This window comes from Heteronotia binoei, chromosome 7 (genome assembly GCF_032191835.1).
Source record: "Heteronotia binoei isolate CCM8104 ecotype False Entrance Well chromosome 7, APGP_CSIRO_Hbin_v1, whole genome shotgun sequence".
Lineage (NCBI taxonomy): Eukaryota > Metazoa > Chordata > Lepidosauria > Squamata > Gekkonidae > Heteronotia > Heteronotia binoei.
This window is the reverse complement of record NC_083229.1, coordinates 89316586-89337405: the sequence shown is the minus strand read 5'-3', so window position 1 is coordinate 89337405 and position 20820 is coordinate 89316586. Positions and strand designations below refer to the sequence as shown.

The 20820-nt window shown below is 42.5% G+C and overlaps 1 protein-coding gene across 2 annotated transcripts in view; it reads left to right on the top strand.

The window, feature by feature from the left end:
- Positions 1-1306: 1306 nt before the first annotated feature.
- Positions 1307-20820, top strand: part of PTPN2 (protein tyrosine phosphatase non-receptor type 2) — a 42058-nt gene continuing 22544 nt past the window's right edge. For both annotated transcript variants that reach the window (XM_060244043.1, XM_060244041.1), the window contains exons 1-2: positions 1307-1685; positions 18895-18985. In XM_060244043.1, the coding sequence (XP_060100026.1) occupies positions 1620-1685; positions 18895-18985 (157 nt within the window). In that variant the 5' untranslated portion in view covers positions 1307-1619. The remainder of the gene's footprint in view (positions 1686-18894; positions 18986-20820) is intronic.

The window sequence follows — 20820 nt, the reverse complement described above, 5'->3', positions numbered from 1 at the left end:
GTTAGCTTTGTTTTTTTCTCCACTGCTATGCAGTGGAGACTGTGCTGCACAGTAAATAGTCTATTCAATAAACCTTTATACATTTTTACAAAGGTCTGCTTTTATTTGTGTGCATATAATCTTGAGGACTCACCAGGCTGGGTGCTGCTCACTTGCAAAAGGTGTGGTTACCCAGAGACCCAGGCTTGGTTTCTTAACAATTGGGGAGAAAATTGAGGTGCACATGAAGTAAATAAATAGGGGCAGGAGTGCTGTTCAGATACGATATGTGTAATCATCAGGCCTGGAGCTGATTTAGTTTATATCCACAACTGTGTATCTTACAACCCTTCACTTTTCCTCAGGAAAGTGAATAGGTGCCATTCACTTCTAAGGGAAATATTAAAATGCTGCACATAAGTACATTGTGGCATTGAGGGTTAACTGTGATTGACAAATGATGCATAGCCATCACTGCTGAACACATATTGAGTTTCCCTTGGCTTAGAACTGTTCTCCCATGGTGGCTTTGATGTCACTTTATACTCTTCCACATTCCCCATTTTATCGTTTCTGGGACAGTTCTCTACTGAAAAATGAACAAAGTACCTGACAGAAAGTCAACATTCTCTTTGGTTCCTCTCATTTATGTCTTCTCCCCCTCCCCTTTGCTAAGTGCCCTGTGTCAAATTCTATATGACGTCCTTGCCAGAAGCTAGGATCCTTGTATCTCTTTAAAAAAGGCCATGCAGATCAATGACACTAATAATTCCTGTACATATAGGAATTATGCTATACTCTGCAACCTCCTTTGCACCTACAACTCCCTCTCGCACTGTAGGGCATTCTACTAGGGAAGGGGTGGCCAAAGTGGGGCTTGGGAACCTCATGTGGCTCTTTCACACATATTGTGTGGCTCCTGAAGCCCCCCCACCCCATTGGCTAGCTTGCCTCTTTAAATCACTTCTGCAAGCCAAGTCAGCTGGAGAATGCATTTAAAGTTAAAGCTGCTTTCTTTCCAGCTTTCGCTCCATCCTCCCTCTTCTATTTTCCTTTTCTATTTTCTGACGTTCATGTCTTGCAGCTCTCGAATATCTCACATTTATTCAATGTGGCTCTTACATTAAGCAAGTCCGCCTCCCCCCTCCGTACTAAGTTATACATCAAAGAAGCTTTATGACGCCACACAATTTCCCGGTTTACCAACCACCCTGAACGACTGGGCCGAAAAATCAGTAATGTAAAATAAAGCCAGGCGACTTCATCTATCAATTATACGTCCACGAAATCTCTGTGAGTTTTAAAGGACGCCAGCCAAACACTCAGTATGCACACGTGGGTAAACTTGACCCTCTCCGATTCCCAAAAAAGGCGGGCCGTGACGTCACCCCAGGTGCTCCTTTTCCCCGTTAATGGGCGAGGCCTCTACAGTTCTCGGTAGGCGGAGTACTAGGAGGCTGCCGCGCATGCGCTTGGCGAGAACGCACAGGAGTCGCAGAGGCTGCGTGCGGAAAATAGTCAAAGGGCAACGCGACCGGTAAAGTGGGCGGGCTGTCGTCCGCGCCTTGTTACGGGGGGGAGGTAGGGGATGAACTTGTCGGCCTCCGTGGGCCCCTCTTTATCTGGCCACCACCGCCATCATGGCCACGATAGAACTGGAGTTCCAAGAGATCGACGCTGCGAACGATTGGCAGCCCCGCTATCAGGTAAGCGAGGGTGGAACGCGTTCGCTACCAAGCGGGAAGGAGAAGGGAGACCGGCGGGTGGCGCTGGGCTACGGAAAGAGGAAGTTGTTGGGCCACGACCAGCTTTCAGGTGCGCGCATTGAGACGGGGGGGATAAGAAATGCGCATGTTCTAACTTAAGACGCCGCTGCGGAGAGCGAACGAGCGAAGAATAGTTTTGAGGACAGAAGAGAAAACGCATGCGCTGAGTGAGGGGAGCGAGGCAGTCGGCCGGCGTGCAACGCGCATGCGCATGGCGGCGGCGTCCCCTTCGGATCAGAGAAGGGAGAAGCCCGTGACTGCGGCTCTGCTACTTGCTGCCGTTTGTATTTTCTTCTACGAGTTATATTAGCTGTCACTGGTTTCCTGTTGGCTCGTGGTAGCGGGGCGTTCCTGCGGTGTGAAATTTCTTATTCTCTCTGAAAAAAGAACTTTTGCTGCCGCGTGAGAGAATTACTTCTTTTAGCGACATTGCTAGTTTATGTGCACCTATATATGCTGTGACAGTATTAAACTAGCAAGATTTTCACAGGCTTCATATTTCCTGGAACGGGTTTAAACACTGAAGTAACCAGTAACAAGGGAAATCCCACGTCTCAAGAGCTCCTGCTTAAAATACGTTGGTTGTGGCCCTCCCTGTGCGCGTTACATTGTAGGTAAATCAAGTACAGATGCATGGTTTGGACAACTGCAGTAATCGGGGAGAGGTATATCGGGTACACTTCTTGCTGAATGTACACTTGACAGCAAACCAAGTTTTGCTTGTTCCTAATGTTTAGAATACCCCTTGCTGTTAGGAACTGAAGGTCTCATGTTGCAATTCCGAGCAGAACTACACAATGTCATTAAGTCTTCCATATGACAAGGCAGTCCTGGGCTTCAGTTGTCTCTTGTCAGTGTTTCGACTTTGGACATTCACTTTTTCAGACTCTCAACATATGAAGTAAAAATAGGGATATGCTTGTTCAATATGCAGTGTAAAGCACAGCAGGTTGTTTCTTAGTTTCTGGGTGAGCAAAGATATGGTGGTTTAAAAATGCAGATTGTTTACTGCACAATATAAACAGCAGTGTAATGTCAGCCGCAAGTCAGTGTGGTTTGCTTGGCACATCAAATTACTCTAAAAGTTTTCGTTTGCACAATGAACTGGATATAGAGGTTAAGGTCTTTGCCCTGATGCTGCTTCCCATTACTGTGCATGCAGATTCCTACTCACATCGGCTAGTAGTTCTGCATGAGTGATGTTGATGCCCATCTGAGTTTTTTGAAATGGGATACAAATTGAATAGCCCAGAGTTCATCAGAGCTTGGAAGCTAAATAGAGTTAGCCATTTTGACAAGAGCTTATTAAGGAAGATCAGAGTTGTTATGCAAAGGAAGGAGGTAATAGTAAGCTGCTTCTGTCCTTCTGCTGCCTTGAAAACCCCATGGGGGCTTGCCACGACTTAGCTGCAACTTGTTGAAACATAGTTATTACAAATAAATATTACTGATAAATATATCATTTTAACTGTTGTAGCTATGCAAATAATCACTGTGTCAACACATCTGCATCTGATTCTTTTTTTTCGCTGAGATCCAGTAATAGTGGTAGTAAAAATATAGGTATGCATATTGAAAAGCAGGTTCCAAACCTAGAGCTGTGGTTGAAGGCGGGGGCACAATGCTCTTCTTGATTGGCAGTTTTCTATCATTTTTTGGTGAACAGGGTATAATTGGCAAGGTAGGCAAGGAAAGCTTCAGCCAAGACCACACCATAACCCACATGTTAGATAGGGTCTGGAGTTCAGTTGATTTTTAGGCCTGCAAAAGGCTCTACTTCAATGTGGCTTGTCTGAGTTCTGTCCTGAGCAGAAATGGTAGTGGCTTTCTGATTTTTCTTTTGAATGTTGTAGTAGTACAGAGTATATTAAGAGTCAGACTCTTTGCTGTGGTAGTTTCACTGAAAGGAATGGCAGAAGTGGTGTTTCATGATATCTGTATTTGCTTTCAAAGCTTATAGAGGGGGGTGGGGCTTATATCTCATGGCAATGGCAGACCTCTGGAGCCTGATCTCCATCCCCATCAGCATAAAAATTGCTAAAAGCGAGTAATGTAGCCTCAGGTGCTACTTTAAACTATGAGCAAATTCACAGAGCGGAAGCGGATGCTTTACCACAAACTCTCAGCCCCTCCTCAGAACTATAGCTGAAGGTGAAAGACCTTGAAAACCACAGTCACTGCAGTAACTTCTGTGCTTGCGGGTTTCTAGAATCACTGAAAGAACCAAATTTAGAAGTCTTATCTAGATGGATTTCACAAGTTATGAGTTTAGAAGATGGCATATCCCGGGCAGTAGAAGGTGCACACAGAATTGACAACAAATCCAGAGCAAGAGATGTCATGACAAAGTTTATTCATCATAAGTTTAAATAAGCATTTATTAAGGGAGGAAGGTTGATCCAAGGGATCAGTCCTCTTCCAGGATATTGCAATTCTAATCATAATTATGATATTCAGTGAAACCCGTAGAGAAACCGGTAGCAGCAAATGTGAGATACCACTTGGGAATGGGTGGCGTTCTGCCTGGATGTAAATTACAACAGAACAATCCTATAGGCAGAAAATCGAAATAAAAAGATACACAGTTCTTGAAACCCTGAAACTATCTAGAAATGACATTGTGATAAGCTCATCTACTCCAAAAGAGGGTTCTCCAAACTTGAATGCATGAAGCTGCCATATACTGAATCAGGCCCTTGGTTCATCAAGGTCAGTATTGTCTGTCTGGCTTGGCCTTGGGTCTCAGGCAGGGATCTTTCTCAACACCTACTGCCAGATCCTTTAACTGGAGATGCTGGGGATTGAATCTGGGACCTTCTGCATGCCAAACAGATGTTCTACCACAGGGGTCCTCAAACTTTTTAAATAGGGGGCCAGTTCACTGTCCCTCAGATTGTTGGAGGGCCGGACTGCTGTTACTGTACAAGGCCGCGGGCTGTCAGTTCTCCGTCTTCTGCATCTCTCTCCCTTCCCCACACCACACACCCCGGCCTGGGAACTCACCTCACCTCGGTATCACCTCACACTCTGTCTCCGCCGCCTCAGCCCAGTGCCGGAAGTGTGCGTTGCTAACGCGAGTTTAGGTCGAACGTCACTTCCGGTCTGATTTTGCCATAACCCAGCGGGCCGCATAAACGTCCTCAGTGGGCTGCATCTGGCCCGCGGGCCGTAGTTTGAGGACCCCTGTTCTACCATAAGATTATGTTGGAAAGTACTATCAAGTTGCTACCAATTTATGGTAACCTCATAGGATTTTTCCAGGCCTGGATGTTCTGAAGTGTTTGCTACTGCCTGCTTCTGCACAGCAGCCCTGGACTTTCTTGGTGGTTTCCCATCCAAATGCTAACCAGAGCTGATCATGCTTGGTTTATGAGAGTGGGCTAGCCTGGGCTATCTAGGTTAAAAGAAAGAAAACTACAACGAAAACAAAGCAAGGCAAGGACCTACAGGACCCTAATAAGTCTGTGAAGACAACAGATCAGAATCTAGCATACCTCCGAGAAGTCTAGAACACAACTTCAAACAAAATGACTTTTAATAAAAATTTTGATGAAATTGAACATTAACATATGGTTTGTTCCTTTTAATATTGAAAGGCAAAATTGTGTTTAACTATGAAATGAGTAGTTCTTGCATCTAGAATTAACTTTAATAACCTTGTTTATTGTTAATTTTCTTTAATACTGGAAACAGCAAGGATCAGAATTCTGTTTCTTTAAGGGAGATTTTAGATGGGCTAGACATGTTATTTCTAGTCACGTTTAAGGCAAATTTTATTTATTAGATTTTTATACCACATCCTTTTCTGAGTGGTTTGCAATAAAACACTAATAACATATATTAATATTACCTGCTGGTCTTTTATTACCAGTTGCTACCTGACAGTCTGAGAAAGGGAAGGGGGAACAAGTTGGCAATTGGGTTACAGATGTTATGGTTTGGTCTCACAGATTTTTGTTCTCATAGTTATGCAAGTAGGATGCATTAGGTCTACTTATGTTAGTGTGGATCCCATTCAGTTTCTAGAGAACTATAATGCAAAATATCAGTCTGATCCATTTTCACTTGCTAAATTAGCATAATGGGCCAATTCCAACCTTAAAATTGGGAAGAAATCCTTTTAATGGAAGACATCCACCAACAGAGAGATTTTTCATGTTGGATCAGTTAGTAGACTATTATGATGACTTCATGTGATTTTTCTCAGCTGAAGTCTAGATATGATTGTCAATTTCTCTTCAATGGCAATATTTTCAATTGCAACTTCTGTTGGTATCTAAATGTGGTCCTGCAGTATTAAGTGTCTCAGAACCCCTCTTCACTCTTGAAAACTCTTAATTGAATCTATGCAGAAAACAAACATACAGTATTTGTTTATAAATATTTGATGTTGAATAATAAATACGATATACAGAGACTCAGGAATGAATGGAATAAGGAGCTAGCTCACCCTATTTTGCCAAAGTAATGAGATATGACTTCAAAATCTATACTTGCTCTTTCTGTGGATCTTCACTTGTAGCTTATTCAGAAAAAATTACTTTTAGGATACATTGGAGACCACCACAGCAACCCTTTAGTGAAGGACTGAGCATATCTAATGGTTGGTGTTGTAAGACAAGTCACGTCCTTTAAACATATATTTGGAGCACTTCCAGTCATTCTTTTATCTGGAGGAAGTTATTACTCACATCAGTTTTGTATTAGAATGTTCACTGGTCTTTGAGGATGCTTTTGTACTGTAAAAATATCTTCCTGTCTCTTGGGGACTAACTGATGGTCAATGGAAATGGACCCTCCTTGCTCTTACAGCAGCTAAAATACTGTATCATGGCATAGGAGAGATAAATGCCCACTTCGTGTAAATCAGTGGATTGAGGACTTTACAGCTTTATATTATTTGAACACATGGCATATGGACAGCAATTGCACATGGACATTTAGCTATTTAGAAACTTATGTGTAGATCTGCCACCATTGTTAATATCCCCCCCCCTTTATTAGTTGCAGGATTTGATGGTTTCCCCCTTATTCTTTTCTGTTTTTGAAAGAAAAAAATTGCTCTCATAGTTATTTATCTTTGATATTCTTAGGGATGCTCCTGGAGCCTTTGCTGACAATGGAGGCCCAGGTAGCAGCCACTGCCAAATCTGCATTTTACCATCTCAAGCGGATAAGGCAGTTGGTTCTATACCTGGAGCGCAGCAACTTGGCAACAGTGATCCATGCAATGGTCACCTTGAGAATAGACTACTGCAATGCCCTCTACATGGGGCTGCCCCTAACTCAAATTCAGAGGCTGCAGCTGATGAAAAGTGTGTCAGCCAGGTTGTTAATGGAGTTTCCTGTTCAGGAGCACATTCAACCTGTGCTGGAAACATTATACTGACTGCCTGTCGCGTTCCAGATTTGTTTCCAGGTGCTGGTTGTAACCTTTAAAGCCCTATATGGCCTAGGACCTATCTATCTTCAGGACTGCCTTTCCCCAAACGTACCCTAGAGAGAACTACCTTCGGGGTTGCAAAATCTTCTTAAGATCGCTAGACCGAAAGAAGCTCGATTATCCGTCGCCAGAGCATTCTCTGTAATAGCCTCTGCCCTGTGGAATGCCCTCTCTGAAGACATCAGGGCCTTGTGGGACCTGCCACAGTTCTGCAGGGCCTATAAGACCGAATTATTTAAACTTGCTTTCAACGGATAAGGGGAGGTGGCTACTATTCCACAGCACCGGCAATCTCACTGAATTGAAAGAACTGAAACCAGAAACATCAGAATAATCAGAATTTCAATGTGCATCTTGGACGTAATGACTGTAAAATTTATGGAAATTATTTTACTGTATATCTTGTTTTAAAATTTTATGTCTATTTTAAACTGTTGTGAGCTGCCCTGAGCCCGTTAGGGGAGGGCGGGATATAAATTTGATAAAATAAAAAATAAATTCCTTAATCTCCACTGACATTAGTAACATATAGCACAATGTTCATAAATTGCTCGTGGATGAACCACACAGTGAAAAGGGCCTAAATTCCATCTGCTTTTTCAAAAAAGGAACTTCTGATATACTTCTGTTACAAGAAACATTTAAAAGTAACACCCTTTAAAAACTAGCACATTTGACAGGCAACTTTGCAGCCCTTGGCTCTTTCAAAGCAAGGGGAGTAGCAATTTTATTAGCTAGAAGTTTTTATTGAGAAGTGCGAAGCTCCATAGCTGACCCACTTCACAGGTACCTGAGACAATACCAATTCAGCAGTTGCCACAATTTATATTCCTATGTTGAATAAGTCAGAATTAATTTCCCAGATGCTGAAAATACTTGAGTTCAAAGGAGGAAGCATTGTTTTAGAAGGGACTTTAATTTGATTTGAGTTAATAAACTAGACAAATTTTACACCCCCTACAAATGTAAGCAAATACTGCACCATCCCAGTTTGGAGAACTAGTGAAATACCATGGTCTTTTTGATATTTGGAGAATTTTATATCTGCAAAGAAAAGGATACACATTTTTCATATATACATAAGTTTCTCCTGCATATTGGTTGTATTCTTGTCTTATTTCACAAGGAGGTACAGGTCTAAAATATTGGTCAGATGATTCCATGATCTCATGCTCAATAGAATCTAAATGGTTTAGGATCATACAGGAATTAGATAGTTAATTGTTACTAAACAATGACATTTCTGAACTATTGCAAGTGAAATGCACTGTCATTTTGATGAAAACATTAAGCTGTAGGATGCCTCTACCAACTGTTTGGGATACAGTCAAAGCAATTACAAGAGGAAAATGCATTTGTATAGCTATGCATATTTTAAAAACAAAAAGAAGAAAATGACTGTGGGGAGGAACTAGAAATAACACACAAAGCTACAAAGAATAAAAAGTCTGTCAATTATTACATAAAGAAAGGACTAAATTGGATTTGTTAGAAATATACAAGATCAAGAAATACACAAGATCCAGAAAGCTTATCACAAAAGAAGTAGAAAGGCAGGAAAATTACTAGCTATGATGTCCTATAAGTTAAATACTAGCAGAGTATTTGCAATAAAATCCAAAACAGGCACAGTCTTGCACAAACTCTCTGAAATTACACAAGAATGTGCACAACATTACATTGATTTGCACTCTATAACTAATTCAGTTAAATAAAAAGTCTCAGCCTTTCTTCAGAAAAATATCAGACTTTCATCAGAGCATATCAGTTTACTAGGAAAAAAATATCACTATGAAAGTCATAAATTTCATTTTAAAGGAATAAAACCTTGTGAGAGACAGCTTTTTAGTATAATTTTATTTTAAAAATACTGACTTTATTAGTGCAGTCAACTGAACTTTTATCTGTCGGGCAAAATCTTAACTACATGGAAAGCGACTCACATAGTTATCCTTATACTTTGGTAAAGACCAGACACTAGTAGACTTTTATGTAGCTCCTTAACCAAGATGTCAAAATATATACTGCTTTAATGACTACTAGACTTAAAAGTATGTTTGGCATGCAGTCCCCAATGTTCTCAAACAGCAGTAGAAAAGAGTAAGAGTCCAGCAGCTTCTTAAAGACTAACAAAATTTGTGGCAGGATTTGAACTTTTGTGAGTCACTGCTCACTTGTTCAGATATCTCACACTTATATCCTGCCACAAATTTTGTTAGTCTTTAAGGTACTACTGGACTCTTACTCTTTTCTGCTGTTACGGACAGACTAAAATGGCTACCCATCCCTGTAGCCAGAAAATTTTAGGTGGAGGGGCTAGGTCATTTTCGGTTTCCAGGTTTTGATGCCTTATTGGCAGAACTTGTCTCCAGCACCCTCTCCCCCTGAATTGGGCAGTAGGAGGGGTGCTACAGCCATGGTACCCCTAGGGGCGGCCCAGGCAAGGGTCCCTGACAGCAAGGAGCTTGACAGGAGCCTGGGAAGCCGGCAGCAGCCAGTCCCTGAGGCTTTGACGCTCCACCACAATGATTGCCATCTTGGCATCAAGAGATGAACACCTGCCCGCTTTTCTCTCTCAGTGATCCTTCATTGCATCTTTTTTCTGCTACAACTAATGAAATGGCACCCTGCAAGTAAGTTTATTTGGCAATGTTACCTGTCAACAAAACTTTCACTATAAAACCAAACTTGCTTGTTCACAAGGGGGGAGGATAAAGACCCCCCCCCCACAAGAGCAGTTTCTAAAAGAAAAAAAAAAAACAAACTGATAATAATTGTCATTGTGCTAAGTAATAAGATCTGGGCTGAATATATATATTTGGATGGACTTGGTTCAAAATTAAATAAGCATTAATTGGACTGTTAATTTCTCATGCTTGAACTCGAACAAAGACTGATTGTGACTTTAAATGAGAAGATTTATTGCTGCTGCTTTCGCTGTTTCTCTCTGCCGCTCTCACTGCTGCTGTCTCTGTTGCTCTCTCTTCCTCCCTTTTCCTCGGGTCCAACAGAGGAGTCCTACAGAAGGAAGGGGGGTTTACAGAGCAGCCTGGCCCCTCTCTCCCCCTCCCCCCGTAGCTATGGGCCTCTGGCTACCCATCTTGATTTGTCCTCAAATAGAAAAGATTTATCTGAACCAATAGATTCCAGAGTTTGATCCTTTATATCAGTGGTCCCCAACCTTTTTGGCACCAGGGACTGGCTGGCCTATTGCGGCCCCAGGGCCAGCAGGGTGGGGGAACTGAATTTGGCCTCCCTGCCCCACAGCACCTCGCCACTCCACAGTGCCTCTTCCTCGCCCCCCCCCCCCGGCGGCACCTCCTCCTTCCTCTGTTTTTACGATGTTAAACTGGGGAGAGCACCTTTTTTGAAATTAATCCATTTAGATATTTCCCACTCTGGGCACTTTAAAAGTTCACCCACACCCCCGCCAATCAGCTGATCCATGGGGGAAACCCCAGTGGTGAGTGACCTACTGAACAAGCGCTGCTGCCCTTGCCTTCGGAGGTAAGGGTAGCACCACTTGTTCAGTGGTCGCTCGCCACTGCTGCCGTGGGGGGTGTGTGAGCTTTTAAAGAGCCCGGAAGGCGCTTTCACCAGCTTAACATAGTAAAAACGGAGGAAGAGGCGCCGTGGGGGGGAGGCTGCGGGGCAGTGCAGGGGGGGTAGCAAGGCTGGTGGCCCGGTTGCTGATGGGCCACGGACTAGGACCAGCCTGGGGGTCGGGGACCCCTCCTTTATATGGCATCATGCTTAAAGAGAATGGAAAATCTTATCTGTAAGTGCAGCTTCTGGGACCAGTGGCTCCCTTGTTTTACAATGCTTCAGTTTACATGTTGATTTTAAGTATTATATATACAGTATTAAAATAATGTAAGCAACATCATAGTTTTCTCAATACATAGTTAAACTTTATTGTGAACATCTGTGTTATAACAGTGCTTAGCGGCTCTTATTGTTTACTGAGATCGGTCTGTATGTAGTTTTTATTGTGTTCCTAGAAATTACATCTTGTGACAGATGCAGCATATTCATGTGACATAATTTGGGATTAATTTTAACAAGGGAAAAAATTTTACTCATAGTTGTATATCTATTAGGTTCTGCTTTATTTTGACCAGGAATATTTGTGCTTTAGAACATTAGGGATTGGTTCACTTTCCTGTCTATACAGTCTTTTCTGTGGTCAGGCAAAGGTGCCTCTAACAGAGTTGTAGGCTTAGCTAACAACACCACAACAATGCTGAACAATGCTAAATGCGGGAAGACCACACATGCATTACCACAGAACTCTGTCAATCACAGTATCTTTTCCAGGCAGCTCCCTGAGCCAGTTGCATAGGGCAAGAATACATCAGGCTGGATCATCAGCAGAATGGTCTTTCTCCCTCCTGACCGCAGCCTCCTGACCTGTGTGACTGTTAGTCTGTGCAGGTCCCACAACCAGAGATAAACTTTCCTTTTCAAAAAGGACTGCTGGTTTGAGAAGCATGTGGGGAATAATCAAACTTGGCTGTACTGATTGCTTGATTGAGTCCGTTGCGATGAATTGGTATTATTCCTGTGCAGCTGAAGTGCTCCTCTTGATCCTCATCAGTGAGAGATGTGAGATGAGCATCCCTTCTCTCAAGCTTCTGTTCTCATTCAGTGTGACATGTTCAGTGTGACATGCTGCAATATGAAGTGGATGCTCTGACTCCCAATCCTGTTCCTAGAACACTGATGACAACACCTCTGAATAACTGACATTGTTACCCATATTGCTTTTTTGAAATTAATCCATTTAGATATTTCCCACTGTCTTCCTTGATGGGAACTTTCCCCCTAGTTTTTCCTTACACTACTATCTTGCATAAAAGAGTAGTCTGAAAGCAAGTAATTGACGCAGTGAGGCTCCAAGGTGGAGCAGATATTGACCTGAATTTTCCAGATCTTAGTTTGACATTCTAGCCACTGTGCCACGCTGGCTATTCATTGCCATCCATATTTCTGATACAGCTAATCTCCGTGGGAAGTTTTTGAGTTGCAAGTAATTTGTTACTGTGGGACGATAGCCTGGAGAAGGCGAATGTTTACCCTGCTGGGCAGCTTAGTCTGTAGTTGAGAACACTGCACTGGGAAGCAGCCGGATATTCTCTTCCTTTCTGCTTCTAGCTGCCACAGTTGAGACCACAGGAGAGAGGAGGTGCAGCAGCTTTGATGTATCCATTGAGCCCATCAGATGAAAGAGAGGACATAATCCAATGCTTCTCCATCATGCCTGGATCAATTTGGTTTGCTCTGGCAGGCTGCTTGGCAATGACCTGCCTGGTGGATCAGAATAGGAGGGTGCAGCCGTGGTAGCCTTGGCAAAAGGGCAGCTTTGGCAGTCTTTCCCAGGGAAGCTTAGAAGGTATGGAGGAAGTGAGCAATTCTGGATGTGAGAGCAATGGGTCTCTGGGCCCAAATGTTTTAAGGCAGGGCATGGCTACATAGAGAGAGCAGGGAACAGAGGAGGGTGGAGGTTAGCACAAGGACCAGGTGTGAAACTGGGACTATAAAAAAGGAAAGATAAATGGGAGAGGGCTGGCTGGAGAGAAAAGGCACAGAAATAGGAAGGAATGCCAAGGCAGCTCAGAAGAGAAGAGGGGAAGAAGCAGCCATAGCCAGAAGGGAAGAAGAATTAAGCAGGTTTCAAGCAAAAGGACAGGTTACAGTATTGTGGCTCTTCTCCTTCGTGTTGCATTGTAACCCTGAGGTGCGTGACAATAACCACACTTTAAATGCCTGAACCTATCAGCTGAAAATTAAAACTCCCTCTGCAAGGAAGCAGTGACTGGGCTGGGGCTTTCAAGACCCCATGGACCCCAAGCATGACATTCCCTTGCCCCAGAAAGAATCACACTTGCTTAGTTATTTAAAACACTTGTATCCTGCTTTTCTGCAAGTTGTAATGGGGAAAAAAACATACTTCAGCAGTAACACATACCAGAGATTTAAAAAGAAGAAATACATCAGATTAAAAGGATTTCTGCTCAAACTTGTTTTTTCTACCTCCCCCTTCCAACAGCTGCCTGAAATGCTCTTGAAATTCCTTGATCTTTCAATAACAGAATTTCAGGCAGCTGGGAGGATCCCACTCCGTGAGAAGAAATTTTTGTAGCTATAGAAACATGTAGTCTGCAGCTAAGCCTTCATATTTAATTTTCAGTTGTGAATTTGATTCCTTTAAACTATTTAGAAAGCCAGCTTTTTGATTAGAAAAGCTTGGTGAATATATAATGTATGGTTGACCTGAGTTCAAATGCACATCTCGGTGGGAAGCTGGTACTATGTTTACCTGAAAGGAGGATTACCTGAATGTAAGATGGCACCTTCCCCAATTTATGTAAAGTTTCTTACAAACAACTAGGGGGGAAACCAAATGCTCCGTTGGAATAAATGAAGGTGGTCTTGGTTCCAATTTGTCCATTGTTACTTTGTTCTATGAAACTCAGAGGTTAGCATGATCTTGTTTCATTACCTTAAATAGAAAACTGCAAAACTAGTGGATGAAACAAATTCTAATTCTAAAACCCAACTTTTCCTCTCAGTAGCGAATGCTTTTATATCTGTTCATTGTAATCTGCTGTGAACAGTCTTTGTCTGCAGTGTGTCAGCTTTTCTGACATTTTATTTTTTGAGGCTATGTGTGGATTCCTAGGCCTCTTGCCATGTTGCACAGGTTGGAAAATGCCATACATCACTAGTAAGGAAATGGCAGTATGTCTTTAATGTAAGCGGCTCTCTGGTTCCTTGCATGCTGTATAGGTGAATCTTTTGTGGATCACAGACCTTTCTGTAGGGTGGTAATAGATTTGTTGGAATGATGGAAGCTGTAACAGCTGTGTAGTTCCTTTTGCCTTCTTTTAATCTGGAGACTATGAGGAAAGAGTGAAGGAGCTGGATATGTTTAGCCTTGGGAGGAGACAACTGAGAGGAGTTATGTTCACAATCTTTACAAGAACTTGAAGGGCTGTCCTATAAAGGATGGTGAAAAAATGTTTTCTGTTGCCGCAGAAGGTGTAGGACCAGAAACAATGGTTTGAATTTATATCAAAAATTTCTGGCTAAACATTAGGAAGAACTTCCCTGACTGTTAGAGCGGTTCCTCGATGGAACAGGCTTCCTTGGGAGGTGGTGGCTCCTTCCTTGGAGTTTTTTAAGCAGAGGCTAGCTAGATAGCCATCTGACAGCAATGCTGATTCTATAAATTAGGCAGATCATGAGAAGGAGGGCAGCAAGGGTTGCATCAATGGTTTGTTCTTGTGGCCTTTTCTTACATGCCCAGGGAAATGCTGATTGACACTTTGGGGTCAGAAAGCAATTTTTATCCAGGCCAGTTTGGCAAGGGACCCTGGAAGTTTTTGCGGTCTTCTGGGCATGGAGCAGGGGTCACTGGCAATGTATGTTTGTCGGGAAAGTATTTGTGAACTTCCTGCATTGTGCGAGGAGTTGGACTAGATGATCCTTGAGGTGCCTTCCAACTCTGGTTCTATGAATATGTTGTATCTTAAGTTGGATGTGCTTTCCTAGTCTCAGACAACTCTTTTGGGGAATACTAGCTGTGTTATCCTAGGATTCTGTATAAGTAACAATATGGATGACACTCATGTCCTCTTAGGGACATGTTGACATATAAGTTCAATAGTATTTATCCCAGATTCTGGAGTTATCACTTTTTGGTGGGGGGGGGCCTCCCCCCCAGTTGTATACCATAAAAGATGCCTTTTATGTGCAAAGTTGTACTGACATAAGAAGGGAAGATCGTTTCTTTATTGGTTGAAGGTGGAGTTCATAGTTTGTCGCACCCTGGGCACCCCTCCCGGTCTCCCGGCGCCGCCGTCGCCCCTCCCGGGCTCTCTGGGGCGTTCCCCGGAGGTCTCAGAAACAGGGGTGGGAGCCGGGTTACTTCACCACAGGCCCCCGTTCCCCTCCTGGCTGTGCTGCGGCTCCTGTCCCTCTCTCTCGTGAGGCAGCCTCAATAAGCACCGGCCAGCTTCCTCCCCGACCTCCTCCTTCCCTTCCTTCATCTCCCCAGCCCAGTCCTCCCCCTTCCTGGGTTCTGCCCCTCTCTGGCTCCTCCCCCCCTTCAAAGCCCCAGACGTCCGGGAAAGGCGAGCCGGGGCTGGGCTGCCTGGGCGTGCCTCGGACGTCCCGGCCCTCTGCAGAGGGCTGGGGTGTGGCGTCTCTCGCCACCACGGGTCAGGCGGCTCTCCTCCTCTCTGCCCAGCGCTGGGCTCAGCTTCTCCCTCCTGCTCCCCGACGTCTCGCTCTGGCCAGGCTCCTCGGACTCAGAGACGGGCTCGTTGGCTGAGAGGCGTCGTTCGGGCGGCTGTTGGCACCCCCTCAGCCCAGGTGAGGGGTCGGGCCGCCGCGGGGGCTTGGGAAGGTGTGGGAGGCTCTTGGGGCGGCGGCGGCTGGCAGGCACCGGGGGGTCTCCCTTGCGTAGTCCTCGCCCGGGCTGGGCGGGACACAGTACTTGTTTACAGAGAACTTTCCGAGTGCTCAGAGTGTTTCATAATTGGATCCTTGTAATAACAATGTAAGGAAAGTTTGCATTATCCTCCAATGATAGATGAAGGAGGGTAGCTGGGTTTAGAATAACGGTTTATCTCAGAATACAGAGTGAGTTTATAGCTTAGGTGAGACATAAAGCTAGGGGGACATGAGGCTTATCGTTATCCCTACATTGTAACAGCTCTCTGTACCAGGATAGTGTGTGACTGATGGTTCCAGTGCCCTGTTCCTTCTCAACCACATTCTGTCACTGTATAAGGCTTTTGGACAGTTTGGTGGTCTATCTCAGATTTCTTGCAGTATAGCAAGACTGTACTGTGTCAACTTTGTGTGTGTCTATGTTCTTACATGCATGTTTGCATGCATATAAAAGTGCGTTCTCTCTTTGTATGCCACCACCCCGAGTTACAAAATCCGGCCTGTCCTATAACCAGTGCCTTGGTTGGAAGGCTGCCTCTGAGTAAATACAAAGAGCAGAGCTTTCCAGTTACTTTAGTGCCCCCCCCATGCAAGCATGTTCTTAGTATCTGCAAATAATCTAGGTGTGTGGGTGGAGTTGAATCACAATCTGCCTTCTTAAAAAGGAAATAAACTTTTAAACTAAAGATTAAGCTAGAGTTTATACAGGGAAATAGGAAATAACATACAAACATGAATTACGTTATGAGATGGTTACTTCTGACAGCCAGCCTGGTTATCATTGCAGCAAACACACTGTAGACTCCTCACTGCTCCCTTGTAGAGGAGTCTGAGCCCCAGTGTGAGTGTCACAGCATTAGGGCAAAGCATTTGAACAAAGAAAGATTCTACGTTCTTTCCTGCCTGCATTGGCAAGAACCCTCCCCAATCCAGATTCAGGGAACCTGCCATTTTGGGAGATGCACCCAACGCATTTTCCAATCAGGTTAAATGCCATGTTGCTCACATCTCAGTACTCCAGATCATGTTTTACAACATCCATCCTGTCCCCCTGGCAGATAAGCTAACTGCTATCTCTGAGCTGAAACTCATTTCCTGTCATCTTCAGCCTCCTGCCACATTTTATTGTCCTCTTCCGGCTTTGAGAGTCAGTTTGGTGTAGTGGTTAAGAGCGTGGACTCTAATCTGGGAGAACCAGGTTTGATTCCCCAGTCCTCTACATGCAGCTACTGGGTGATCTTGGATCAGCCACAGTTCTCACAGAGCTGTTCACTCTAGAGCAGTTCTTTCAGTGCTCTCTCAACCCCACCTGCCTTTCTGGGTATCTGTTGCAGGGAGAGGAAGAGAAAGGAGATTGTAAACTGCTCTGGGACTTTGAGTGAAGGGCGGGCATAAATCTAATCTCTTCTTCTCTTCATGATCTCAGATTCTCCAGTGTGCTTCACAGCATTTTATATCTCAGAATCCAGAGCATGCTACACTTGCACAAGAATGTCACACTCAAGGCATACCAAAACATTTGTATGTGATCATATCTAATTTGCATGCTTTTTCACAGAAAATAATTTAGTTAAATTCTGTTTTGATCCGAGAAGCAATACTGTTTTTTCTGCTTCTGTACCTCCTTAAGAACTTGCTTCAAGAAATGTCAAGATGTTCTGCTAAATTACTGAATTGCATCTGTTAAGTCTCATATCAGGAGACTAGTGATTCTCAACAGCCTTCTTGTGAAGAAGGTCCAAAAGCTGAAATTCAGTATTCTGGGACTTGGAAAACAAAGCATCTGTCCAGTAAAATTTGTCCTGCTTTTGTTGTAATTCTGATATAGTACCACCTGCTTGGTAGTTGTCAAATTCAAAATGTGTAGTATGCTTAAATTGATAAGCTGGGCTTTTGAAGCAGATTAGGACAAAAATCATACTGTATCAGACTTTTGTGCTAGTGAAGCAGTTGTGCAGGTTCATGTAAATATTTGAACATTACTGGAAATTTTTATTACTGCAGATCTATATTGGTTCTTCTGAAAGATTTCCCCTTTAACATGCAAAGGTAGAGAGAGCTTTTATTCTAATGTATCAAGGGGAATTTTTGTACTTGACATACATTTTTATAGCAGTCTAATGCAGGGGAGGCCAAACTTGCAAGAGCCACATAGAACAAATGTCAGATGTTTGAGAGCCAGAAGAAAGGAAAATAGATTGGGGGAGGAGACATGGAAAGAAAGTAACTAACTTTGAATGTGTTCTCCAAGCCAGCCAATAGAACAGTGGGGGCTTTGAGAGCCACACAATATGTGTGAAAGAGCTACATGTGGCTTCTGAGCCATAGTTTGGCCACCCCTGGTCTAATGGTTTGGCAGTTTATATCAAACAGTCAAACTGTAAACTTCAACAAAGAGCTGAAACAAAGAATTTAGAAGATTTCCAAAGACAAAATATTTAACTAGGGATCCCAAAAGTATTTGCATAATTTCCCAGAAAAATATCTGTCACTTAATTATTAACTAGAACCCAAGTTGAAATGGTTTGGTAGTGCCATGCAACATGGAGAGAGGAGTTCAGACATTTGTGTATAGGATTTATCGTAATACATATCTAGTTCAGCTGAGTTTGGCATCTATCATCCAGTATGCTTTGTCAGTTCTAGAACTGGCTTTGAAGACACTGGACAGCAACGAATGTGCCACCATCACTATAATAATATACTGGCTGGTCCTTGTGTGGCTAACTGCTCAGTGGTAGGAGTTCTTCAGGGACTCAGATAGGAGTTCTTCAGAACCTACTTCAGGGACTCTTCTGATATGCAAAATTAAAAATATATTGCATTTTAAAAAAATTAGAAAGGGGAAAAAATTAAACTGACCTGATGGAGACTGAATGTGCTCCAGAAAGAGCTAAGTGCTAAAAGTGAGTACCAAAGGGAAAGTGAGAAATCTGCATGCTGAGACCTCTGATAACTTGGAGAATCCTGAAGAGACAGATTCTCAGATGTGGAGTTTCTGTTCTCCCACCATCCTGGGATTCTTTGTAGTCACTCTATTTTTAGGTGTAATCTGTATAGTACCTTCATTAATGAGTAAATGCTTGCTTGTGATTGTATTTTCAGTGTAAGACCCAAGAAATAAAACAAGTCTAGTGAAAAATCTGCAGTGACTTTAAAAAATAACAAAATCTTGATTAATGTGCTTGCCCACATTTTACTGCAAGTGGGTAAATAGGATTTCATTTAATTGTCTCTTTTTTCTTTAAGGATATTCGTAACCAATCAAAGGATTTTCCACATAAAGTTGCAAAGTATCCAGAAAACCGAAATCGAAACAGATACAGAGATGTTAGTCCATGTAAGTAAACTTTCATTTATTTGAATCAACTTCATGGCATACTAGGATTTGACATTCTAAAAAGATATTTACTAGTCATTGAGACCAGAGACTTGCAGAAGCCTGCATATACTAATATGCCTCAGTAACTGAGATTTAAGTGTGCTTGCCAAGGGCTTAGTGTATAAAATGTGAAATGCCTTCTTTATACATAGACACCTGTAGATTTATTTGTATTCTTACATAGCAGAGCTCAGCCTTCCATCTATGAAATGTTCTTATCCAGATTTCCAGAATAATCGTATAGGTTATTCTGTGATAAGTATCTACAACTTCTTTTGTTAAGAGTGCCTTTGAATTTTTATGCTGGAGGAGTTTACCATTTTCTTTGAAATCATACTAGATCACACTGAAGCAGGTTTTTCGTCTTACGTTTTCACAGCTTAGTATAGTATAGTTGACATAAAATAGAACAAATGCAAGAGTCAAGGGGATGTGTCTGTAGAGGAGAAAGAAAATTCTGGTGGTTAGATGTCTTCCAAACAGCATTTGGAATTTTTTTCTGTGCCATTCATTATTGCTGTGGAAGAGCTGTGGCCTGTGGCTTAGTGCTGGAGAATCTGCTTTGCATGCGAATCATCCCAGGCTCCAATTTCAGTTGAAAGAATTGGGTAATAGGGGATGTCAAAGACCTTTATGTGGGACTTAGGAAGGCTTCTGTCAGAGTAGCCGGTACTGGCCTTGATAAACCAGTGGTAATACTTGGTGTATGCCATACAATAAATAAAGTAAGACTTGGTATAAAACAGCTTCATTTGTGATCATCTGACTATAGGCAGTGCTGTATTTGAAGGGAGCAACCTCAGCAGTTGAAACAGCCAGAATGGGAATTGGTGTTTCCCTCCCTGTAAACTGGAAAACTTTATAGCAATAAAATGCACTAAGAACCTAGACCTTTTTAAAAGTGTATTGTGGATGTGATAATATGTCTGAATTTCACACCAGAGGACAGTTTGAATCAAATTGATTTATTTGGTAGTTATTAGGAGGATTAAATGAGAGTAGCTTTTAATAAGAAATAAAGTTGTTGAGCTTTACAGAGTAAAAAAAAAAAGTTAAGCTAAGGGGGAGGAGTGAGGATCCCAGGTTACAGTGACCACTAAGAATCTCTTTGTTGGCAGTAGGGTGATTTTCTGTTGTTTTCCAGTGAGTTTTTCTGGCAGATCTGAAAGATACGCTTAATAAAATATTCCTAAAATCTTGTTAATTTTTCTGGGACTGTTATAAGATAAATAATTTGCAGATTGGGGTGCTTGTTTGCTAGATCATAGGCTAGTATATTTGAAAATTTAATTGTAGTTCTTTTTAGAAAGTCCTGTTTACCTAGTCTCCTACTTGAATAATAATTTTTTCAGCCTTCATTTTGTATGTATCTGAGAGGGAAGCTTAAAGTGCCCTAAAATAAAGAACCTCTGAATAATCAGGAACTCATTATCCCTGTCCCCACATTATTTGTCTTGGGGGGTTATGGAGTATGAATAGAATATTACACTAGGCACCTGAGGCAGACTATAATATTTTCCTGTTACTCAAACCTATGCCTGACTACTTCAGTCTAGGAAAGTGGAGGTTCTGTGTTTGAGTGCCTGAGATTCTGTAAGTATTACTGAGAAGAGGATTAATCAAAATTTCTGTTAACTGGGGGCAGGGAGTAGATGGCATTCAAGTCCCCTTCAGGTAAATAATATAGAAATTTAGATAGCTTAACAAGCTATGAGTCTTTAATGTTTTTATGGAAAAAAAACCTTTCTATTTTGATAGCTATTAGTAGAATATCTTGGAAGAAACTAGACTGA